Source organism: Brienomyrus brachyistius, chromosome 13 (genome assembly GCF_023856365.1).
Source record: "Brienomyrus brachyistius isolate T26 chromosome 13, BBRACH_0.4, whole genome shotgun sequence".
Taxonomy (NCBI): Eukaryota; Metazoa; Chordata; class Actinopteri; order Osteoglossiformes; family Mormyridae; genus Brienomyrus; species Brienomyrus brachyistius.
The window spans coordinates 18,059,838-18,070,481 of NC_064545.1; the positions used below are offsets into that span (position 1 = coordinate 18,059,838).

At 45.7% G+C, this 10,644-nt stretch overlaps 1 protein-coding gene across 2 annotated transcripts; it reads left to right on the forward strand.

Annotated features, from left to right (window-relative positions):
• Positions 1–63: 63 nt before the first annotated feature.
• LOC125706809 (ATP-dependent Clp protease ATP-binding subunit clpX-like, mitochondrial) lies at positions 64–8,581 on the forward strand. Of its 2 annotated transcripts, none has more exons than XM_048973647.1 (15): positions 64–184; positions 659–728; positions 1,334–1,488; positions 1,740–1,860; positions 2,172–2,326; positions 2,556–2,715; positions 4,494–4,535; positions 5,400–5,576; positions 5,650–5,814; positions 5,951–6,039; positions 6,290–6,454; positions 6,546–6,848; positions 7,046–7,138; positions 7,217–7,323; positions 7,487–8,581. In XM_048973647.1, the coding sequence occupies exons 2-15, from the start codon at positions 674–676 to the stop codon at positions 7,575–7,577; spliced, it is 1,878 nt and encodes a 625-aa protein (XP_048829604.1). In that variant the 5' UTR covers positions 64–184; positions 659–673; the 3' UTR covers positions 7,578–8,581. The 2 variants fall into 2 exon arrangements, with proteins under 2 accessions (XP_048829604.1, XP_048829603.1); XM_048973646.1 differs by having other exon boundaries at positions 92–240.
• The last annotated feature ends 2,063 nt before the right edge of the window (positions 8,582–10,644 follow it).

Below are 10,644 nucleotides of genomic sequence, written 5' to 3' on the forward strand. Positions count from 1 at the left end.
TCTTTGAAAAAGCTGAGAGTCCTTTTTTCGAAATGTAATCTTTTGACTTTTCTTTACATCATTGTAATTTCCACTAAAGAAAATGTGCAGCCTTCCTCGCGTCCTCCCCCCCTTTTCTTCGTGACACGTGATGAAAACAGACCTGCGCGGAATAACCCGTAGCGGTGCGACGCCGGAGCCTCAGGTCCATAAGCCGCCCGTACTAACGCTGACCGGCCCCGTCCGCAGAAGCCCACCTGAGTGAGAGAGCGACGTAACCCGGGGGGTGCTGGGGGGCGGCCGCGAACGGCCTGGCTCGGAGGGATCCGCCACTGTCCGCTGCCACTTTCCTGCTGCTGTCTCGCTTAAAACTCTTATTGTCGGGTTTAAAGCTGGGGGCTTTTTGGAGCGGGATCACGGCCGATGTCCGCTAAAGGGCCTCGAAAGGCGACCGTGCCGTGAACTTGGTCATGTTTGCGCACTATAATCATCTTTTTCTGCATGGCTGGCTATTAATCCGGCTTGATCGTTTTCCCGTTTTCTGCTGACGGGCCTCGGCCTACCCCCGAATAGCCCGATCGGCCCTGCTTCACTTAGCCCCGTTTTCTCGCTTGATCGCCTTGCAGCAGGAATCTGGTGCCTTTAAAAAAAAGACTCTTGTATTTGTTTTTGTTGGCAGAACCTTTAGGACAAAATGTCCTGTACTTGCACTTCGGCAGCAAGATTGTTAATAAGCTCGGCGCAAAGGGGTAAGTGCGATTTAATGTCGTGTGTGTTTTTCTCTTGTTATTTAATAGTAGAAAGTGATTAGTTGTTTGTTTTAATAAAAGTTGACTTAATTGCTAAGTGGCCGGATTGCTAGCGGCATGTTGTGGATCGATTTGTTTTATCGCGGACATTGCCCATGGCACGAGCTGTCAACAAGCAGTAAACAGGCTCATTATTATTATTGTTGTTGTTTTGTTGTTGATCTTGTTTTTAGTTTACCTTTAGGTGTAAGTACAGTTTGACCGAAAACCCATTTCTTTTGAGGAAAGGAGACCTAAAGTATTGATAAAATCAGACTAGCTTTCCCGAACCCGTGGGTGGGGGGGAACGTGACTTTTTCTGCTGGGGGTGACGAAGGCTGTTTTTGCCTGTCAATCCTGGAGGACCTTTAATGGCGAACCGAACCCGGACCCAAAGCATTACAGACGTGGGCATCAGATTGGAAGATTATTTAATATTTAATTTTACTGTCGCCCTTAGACGTACGTGTCAGTTAGTGGTTAACTTCATGTCTTTCAAATTAGATAGGCACCTGATAAGTGTGTGTGCATTTTGATAAGTCTGTTCCTATTCTCCTAATTGGCAGGGATCTCCTGCACTCGCGCTCAGCTGTTGGCCCTGGGCAGAGTGGTGCCACATGATGGCACCTTGACATGTCGAGTGCCTGTCAGATTATTCTCAGTGACGCCGGTCTATTATGCCTCGAAAGATGGAATGTCTAAAGATGGTGATGGTGGAAAGGTACATCAATTTATGCTTATTTTCTGAGTTGAATAGTTCATGTAGCTCAACAAGTATAGTACTGTGATAATAGGACAATGGTTGTGGGTTCACATCCTAGGATCTCTTTGGATAAAAGGGTCAGGTTAATGTAAAAGTCTTCCTTTTTGGTGCCATGATGTACTCTGAATTGTCAAAGGTACCAAGAACGCCTCATTTTGTTTTTTTTTCTCTCCAATGTTCCATGTGTTATGTGTTCTCTTCATGTGCAGAAGACGATCAGCGACGCTGGTGGGAAGAGATCAGCGAGTTCGGGAGGTAGCGGGAAGGGGGGAGCCCACCTGCGCTGCCCCAAATGTGGGGACCCCTGCACTCATGTGGAGACGTTTGTCTGTAAGTGTGTGTTTGTGTGTGGGCCGGGTGGGGGGGGGTTATATATGTATATTACATTGGGGGAATCCCAACCTGCTATTTTGATGTTGTGGGAACCATTTTTCTGGACTCAGTTTTATAAAAATCTGTGATGGCAGTCAAAAAACCAAAAATGCCAAAAGTATTTTGTTCAGTGACTCATGGTTAAGGTGAGGGCAGGGTTAGGGTTAAGGTTGCCATGTTGGAATTAGGGTTATGCCCATAGAAATGAATGGAGAGTCCCCACAAAGATGTAGATAAATTTATATATCCCCTCCCCTCCGACTCGTCAGCGTCGACGCGCTTCGTGAAATGTGAGAAATGCCAGCACTTCTTCGTGGTGCTCTCCGACACCGACTCCAAGAAAAGTCCGAACAGGGACCCGGAATCGGCTGCCGATGCCGTTAAGCTGGCCTTCCAGCAGAAGCCCCCCCCGCCCCCAAAGAAGGTGAGCCGCGTCTGGGCAGCCGTTCAACCGTCCTCGGTCTTTAATCCTGCCTGTCTGACACGGGCTGCATTTGTGGATATTAAGGAAATCTAATGTAGGGGTTCTTTTACTGGGTGTGAATGAGGTTGATTTTAAGGGACCTGTGAACTGAGTAGGGGAAGAACCCCATACTCCAGACGTCGTGTGTCCTGTTTCAGCCAAACAAAGGCTTGCTGTTATTTCATTGCAGATTTATGCCTACCTGGATAAGTACGTGGTGGGCCAGTCTCATGCAAAGAAGGTGCTGTCAGTGGCTGTGTACAACCATTACAAGCGTATCTACAACAATATCCCTGCCAGCTCTAGGCCGCAAGTGGAAGTGGACAAGCAGGCCAGTCTGACTCCCAGAGGTGAGGGCGGCTTGCTCCTGATTGGGCTCCATGTGCCTGTAGCAGAGGGGCTGCCTTCCGTCCACATTGAAGGCCTTACAGCTTACAGCAAACTGAGCTGCTTGCTTACAGGTTGGGTGATTGTAGGTTAGGCGGGCTTGGTAGTGCAGATTAAATTAGTCCCCCAAAACCTGTAGAAAAAAAAAGTCCTGTATTTAAGGAATGATTTTACAGCCAATGAATCACACTCTGTATCTAACAGCTCTAGGCTGTTTTCCGGTTCTGGGTAAGTATCATGTGTCAGAAACGCATGGAATTCAGCATGCAGAGTCATTTGTCAGCTAGTACCACAATCTCTATGCTGCGCCCAGTCTTGTGTCACCAGGGAGTGAGGGCAGAGAAAAGGGTGTGAGTGCATTAATCATGGAGAGGAAAAAGCAGACAATAATGCCCTCCTGTTATTTGCTTTTCAAAATCTACAGTTAGGGATGTGCCAGTTTTTGTTCTAGTATTTATATCTGCTGATTTCCAGTCCCAAGCTGATATTTTAATAAATGTTTAAATATACATACATATACAGTAGGGTTTGGTTCATTCTTCATCTGAGTAAGCCTGGCGATTTCACAGTTTACTTCCTAAGGATGTTTCTGCAAGTACAGTACTGTGCAAAAGTCTTAGGCAGTCCAAAGCAATGTTTAAAGCTGTTTATCTGGGTAGCAAGTGTACTTTGGCTTAGAACAAAAAAAAAAAACAGTTTAACATTAGAACATGTGCAAATTAAGAATAACACAATAAAAACTAGTAATAAATTTCTTCTGTTTTCTAAAAAGTTACTGATATCTAGTTGGATGGCTGGATGAACACCGCTTCAGTTCCCAAACTTCTCCTCAGGGGCACCTCAGCCGTTCCACGATTTTTTTTTTTATTTCACCAGCAGTTCAATCAAATAATTAAATATATTGGTTTAAAAAGTCAGTGACAGATTGACTAGCTGTATGAGGTGTGCTAGTGGCCAAGTCAAACAATACATGGCTGCACTGGACGGTCACTGCAAATACTAGGATGATTTTAGCAGAGGTTCTGAAATGGCTAAGCTGACACATTTTGACAGGCAAAATATCATAGTTTTACACCAACACAAGGATAATCTAAACATCATTTTCTTTGTCTGCCTAAGACTTTTGCACAGTACTGTACATAATTAGGTCAGCTGTATTAAGCAATGCTCTGTTACTACGTCCTCTTGAAAGGACGGCTTTGCAAACACTGCAGGTGGCTTTAGGGCTACTTTGAGTTTCCAATTTGAAGAATTTCCACATGGCAGCTGATGTAAATTGGGCCGCGTGGGCTGAGGTAGCCGATATCAATAAAAATGCCTGATTCTAATCTTTGATATTGGCTCGGGACATCACGGTCTATTTTAGTAATCAGTCATCTTTCAGTATATTAATGATCATTCTTGTGTGGTGAGCTGGAATCCAGCATTGAGTTGACAACATGTCAGACTGGATTAAAAACCGTCTTTCGGCGGACAGAAGTGGGCGATACCAGTTTATACAGCAGTGTAAAATCAGCACCTTTCGGTATTTTCTCAGTGTTAAAAGTACGGTACTTGGTACGGTGGAAAATTCGAATGGGCAAGAGATATGGGTGGACACTGTAGGGCAAATTTTAATGGGCAAACACTAAGATTGGATGCTAAAGGCTAGCACTTATGGTGGATGCTAAAGGGATGCATGCTTTAGGTCACAGCTTTGGCGGAGGCTCCTGATGTCATGACTTTCATCCTCTCTCTTTAGAGCTTGAGATACGAAGACGGGAGGATGAGTACAGATTCACAAGTAAGTGACAATTCCACCTACATATTCAGCCCTGACATGCAGAGGTAGATGTTGGATAATTTGACTATGTGCAATGACTTTTATGCTCCTAGAAGTTTGACAGAATTGTACAAATGCCAAAAATCCCACTTCACACTGAAACACACCTGTCGACTTCGCAAACATTAATGCCAGGAATTCTTTTCTAAAATCGTCATGTAGTATCCTGTCATACATGTTTTTTTTTGTTTTTTTTTACACTGTTACAACGCCCTAGTCTGATGAGTTTGGTTGTATATTGTCCCAGTTTATCCTCTCTTGACCTACCTGAAATTTTTTGAGGCTGGTCTCCTCCAGTAAGCAATGGGGTTCTTCTCTTTTAAGGGTATCAGTGCTCCAAGGCGGAAGGAAGGATTCATTTTTTCCCCCACAAATACTGTACAATAACAGATTGAGGACATTCGGTCAATAGCATAGCAACATTCAATAGCTTCTGGTTATCTCCATGTAGCTCGTCTGTCTGAAACAGGTACTGCGCTGGCCAACTTCCTCTTGTACCTGGTAATTGGTGGTATGACAGGGAACAAATTGAAAGATTTTGAATACAAGTATAGTTATGTAATGCATTTGGTGAGGGTGGTGCTTGTCATTTCAGCAATATACGTTCCTCTACAGGAGTGTAGCGCTAGGCTCACATTTCTTGGATACTCGAAGGGTAACAGTTTTTCACGAAAACGACACAAGCAGGCTCCATGTGAAACATGAATGAAATAATCCCTAGAGGTTGTGTTCCTTGCTTGATGTTTGCCTGAAACTGCAGCATGATATAGCCCCCACCCCTCAGTCATATTCCCATCCCCAGAGATTGGTCCCCTTTCATTTCAGAGCTGCTCCAGATTGCAGGGATTAGTCCCCATGGTAATGCCTTGGGGGCCTCCATGCAACAGCAGGTGAACCAACACCCGCCTCAGGAGAAGCGAGGAGGGGAGGTGCTGGATTCCCCACACAGTGACATCAAGTTGGAGAAGAGCAACATTGTGCTATTAGGTCCCACCGGGTCAGGTCAGTCAGCAGGAAGTCAACTGGGGTACTAGTTTATCTCAAAGATGTTGTACTAATATTGTGGTATTTCCAGGTAAAACACTTTTGGCTCAGACTCTTGCGAAATGTCTGGATGTTCCCTTTGCCATCTGCGACTGTACCACGCTGACTCAGGCAGGGTATGTGGGAGAGGACATTGAGTCTGTGATCGCGAAACTGCTTCAGGATGCCAACTACGTAGTGGAGAAGGCACAGCAAGGTGGGGCATCTTGGGTCTATGCCTTTACGAGTCGTTTATACCCATCTGCTGGAGCTGAGGAACCTTCATTTAGGTTCCTCGTTGCCTGTGAGCTCTGTGACACCTCGCAGATGTCAGTGCTGACGTTTTTTTGCAGGCATCGTCTTTCTGGATGAGGTAGACAAGATTGGCAGCGTTCCTGGAATCCACCAGCTGCGTGATGTGGGTGGGGAAGGAGTGCAGCAGGTTAGTTTGACAGTTCGGTGTCATCACAGTTCTGACTTGTGTGGCCAAGGGATTGTGAACGTTATGTCTTACGAAATTTGAGATGCAGTCTGTGGATTCTGCAATGCTCCCTCATTGACTTCCTGTAGCTAGACCATTTTTATGAGGCAAGAATCACAAGATGTTAAAGATATTGCAGTAGAGCTTGACTCTTGATGTCTTTCTTCTTCAGCGTTAAACGGTTGTGTCGGTTTTCACCCATGTGCTGCAGGGTTTACTCAAGCTGCTGGAGGGCACCATCGTCAACGTCCCTGAGAAGAACTCCAGAAAACTGAGGGGTGAGACGGTGCAGGTGGACACGACAAACATCCTCTTTGTAGCATCTGGAGCCTTCAACGGGCTGGATAGGATAATCAGCCGAAGGAAAAATGAGAAGGTGGGACCCATGTGAAGGGTATGAATTGAATTGGTGTGGGTGTCTAGAGTTAATGAGCTAAAACAAAGACTTGTTTCCCAATCCCCGACAGTACTTGGGCTTCGGCAGCCCGTCCAACCTGGGCCAGGGACGGCGAGCGGCGGCAGCAGCCGACCTGGCTAACAGCAGCGGCGGTGAGGTGGACACCGTGCAGGAAATGGAGGAGCGGGACCGGCTCCTCCGGCATGTGGAAGCCCGTGACCTCATTGAGTTCGGCATGATCCCCGAGTTCGTGGGCCGGCTGCCCGTGGTGGTGCCTCTACACAGCCTGGACGAGGACACGCTGGTCCGCATCCTGACGGAGCCGCGGAACGCAGTGGTGCCTCAGTACCAAGCGCTCTTCAGCATGGACAAGGTATCGTACTACGCTCTTGGTAATGGTACACTTGGTCATCACCTGCTACATTCATCTATCCATCCATAGTGGTTGGTTTAAACCACTTTGGTCATCATGTCACGGGTTTCTAAGCCCCAGCAATATTTTTTTGATAATTCACACCGTCAACAATGATACGCGTCGAAGAGTGATGTGAGCTGGACTCCTCTTTGCAGTGTGAGCTCTCTGTGACCCCGGATGCCTTGCGGGCCATAGCTAGACTGGCACTTGAGAGGAAGACTGGAGCTCGTGGCCTTAGATCCATCATGGTAATGACATCTAGACCCATTGACATACCTGTCTTGCTTGTTTGACTTCATGTGCGTGACCTGCCGTTGTCTTTGTAGGAGAAACTGCTGCTGGAACCTATGTTCGAAGTCCCACATTCAGATATCATGGCCGTGGAACTTACTAAAGATGTGGTTTATGGCCTATCAGAACCTCGGTACATAAGGCAAGTACCGGAACCTCGAGGGTCTGATATGAGTCTTTGAGGTTAGGATGTGAGTTTTCACCCTCAGAATGAGGCTTGAAGCTCCGTGGGGTATAACGATACATAGCGGGGATTCAGGTTCATGTATTTCATAAAATTTTATGACTATCATTCTGCCCCTCAGAGCCCCCGCAAAGGACTCCAATGAGGAGGACTTTGATTCTGGAATTGATGAAGAGAACTGGCCCAGGCAGGCAGACGCCGCCAATAACTGACGTGGAGTCGCTGACATGGAGCTTGGGTATCCCTCTTCGTAGGGGAAGCTCGGGACCGGCCTGAGAGAGCTGATCCGTGACCTAGAATGCAGACCTAGGCTGCCTCTCTGTTGCTGGAGTGAACACCCTGGACAGCCGAGTCACACTCTCTGGGGGCCCTTTCATGCTCCTATATCCTGGACACTAGGCATTGAGTTACCACCAGTCTTTACCAGGTTAAAATCTACTATATATTAACTTGGGGGGGGGTTAAGTCTGTAAAGGGGGTGTTTATTGTTTGGTTAAAAATTGAAATGCGAAATTTTATTTTGAAAATGATAGAGTGCAAATGGTTTGGTAAGTTGAAGGGGTTCATGTTAACAAGGCTAAGCCAGTGTTAAACTACGACATGAACTCTGGTCACATAGTTATTCCAGTGTTTCTGTAGCGATTGTATTGGCTTACAACGTGAAGTACTTTTTCGCTGAGAGTTGAGCCAAAATGTCAGATGATTCTTTTCTTGAGCACAGCCCCGAAAAATGAAAAGTGATACAATTACAATCATTGAAACCAGCACATTTTATAGAACACATTTAAAGGCTGACTAAAGTTTTTAACTGTTACAGTCGAGTTGCTGCTGTATTTCGGGGGGTATAAGACATCGCCCACATTCCCCTGTGAGAGGCACGTCTGGACGGACGTTGGCCTGGTCTGTGATTCAGTGGCACGGGCCTGAAGAAGCCCTGAAACGCGGGTGCTAGTGGAGATGGAATGTGTTCGTTTCCTGGTGGTTTAAGTTCCTTATAGGACACTTAGAGCTGCATACAGCTAACAAGCCTACTGCCCTTGGGACATTCAGACCATCCTCACACCACGCTCATCGTCCTCCTACGTCCTTCTCTGGGTCTGGAGCTGATTTGAAGGAAAGCATTTGCTCTGCAGCTGAAAATAATCTGTTTTGTTCATGAAATCCGAATAGATTTGCAACTGTACCTGTTTAAATAAAAATGATGTATCCACACAAAGTAATCTTGTATAATGTTGAATACACACATGCATGTAGTTCGTTACTGTAAAAAAATTGGGATAAGACTGATTTGTGGGAAGTTGTCACCCATGGCTGTGGGGATGAAGGAGCATTTTGTCACAGAGAAACTTTCTTTAAAGTGTGATTTATAAGCTGGTGAAGCACTAGAAACTGATGCTTCTCTGCTTAGAACCTGTTGCCAGGATGAATGTGAAATGCATTTTAAGTGAATGAGCGGGAGATGGGATATCGCATGTTAATGTCCTGAGAGGCGCACAGACCCAGGTGAGAGCTAAGCTTGACAGCAGAGTGCAGGGTGAGCCAGCACCGCTATGGTTTAGGGTCCCGATCAAAGGCCTAATGACACAATCACTCTGCCGGCCAGGGGATTTGAACCAGCAGCCTTCTGATCACAGTTAGAAAGTCTGAATCTGCAGAGCCAAATATCAACTTGGTGGTGAATCTGCTGTGTACTGGGAGTATGACATAAGCATTATGGGTTTAACTTTCCTACAGAGATAGTTCACAGATCCTGGGTCAGATCTATCGTTGGTGTGCTACTGGTGTTTTTAAGAGCAACTGAAACAAAATGCAACACCACAGCATTTAAGGACAAGGGAGTCCCTAGTTGCAGGTACCCTGTCCGTTTCTTCTTTGACCAGCAGAGGATGCTCTTGTCTCCCACACTAGCTGGTAACAGGTCAATTTCATGTAACAATGTGATTGAGTGCACAAATGTCACCACTATCAACAACCAACCTTGCAGCCATCCTTGCGTTTTGTGTGATTCTATATTTTTTATGTGATTGTCTTGAAAAAGGCATTGAACCAAATAGATAAGGCTGTGATCAAATCTCCTGTTCAAATAAGCACATTTTTCATAAACAGTTTTACATGATAATCGACAAAACAGGAAATGGATCCAGTGCACCTCAAGCTGGCTGCAGAGCACCAACATACCGCTGTAAAGCAGATCCCCTCTGCAGCGGAGCGTGGCTCGTTCCCTCTGCGTGTGTGTAATCCCTGTGCCTACTGAAATCCCCACCGTTTCCCATGAGCTCAGCGCTTTCAAATGCCTGTGACCAAAAATAGCACCGTAACTAACTGCTGAAAGCAGGCACAGTGGGGTAAACAATTACTCAGTACCGATTCTCAGTGCCACCGGGGCTAAATTCAGCAACAAGCTGCATTACTATACAGTGAGTGTGCCCTGCGATAGGCTGACCCTCCACCCTGGATTATTCCCTGCCTTGCTCCAGACTTCCACAAAACTCTGTATAGGACAAACGGTATAGAAGATGAATGAATGAACTTACAGTCATGTGAAATTTAGGACACCCAATTAAATATTTGTTTATTAAGAAATATCTATATATAAAATATTAAATCTTTCAAATTATAATCTATAGATAAAAGGTGATGAAATTGCATCACCTATGCAAAAACACCCTCTTATGAGATGAAGACTTCATAGTGGATTCTATGATGGTGAGCTGGCCAGGTCCTGCTCTAGCAAAGCAGCCCCAAACCATGACATTTCCACCCCCATGCTTCACAGCTGGTATGGGGTTCTTTTGCTTAAAAGCTGTCTTTGGTTTACACCAAACATGTCCTCTGTTACTGCGCCCGAGATTCATCTCTCCAAAACTCTTTGTTCCAAAAGTCCCAGTCTTTGTCTGGGTGGGTCTCCGGCAAACTTAAGTGTTGCCCAGATGACTTTTGACAGATAGGTTTCCTCTTTGCACAGCTCCCTTGTAAATCAAACTTAGCTGAACTTGCTAGGATGGCCTGGCCTGACCTGACCATGCTGGCAGTAGTTTTAAATGTTCTCCACTTGTAAATAATTTTCAGGACAGTGGAATGGCTGATTCCAAACTCTCCTGAGATATTTTTATATCCTTCCTAAACTGACATGCGTCTCTCTGAAGGCCTAAAAGAGGTCTTTGGCTCTCACCATGCAATACCACTCAGTTCAACAATCAAGAGCAAACCAAACTAAATGTCTACGGTTTAAATAAGAGAGGTTCCAGCAAAAAAACTCTGTAACGAGGATCTAATCAT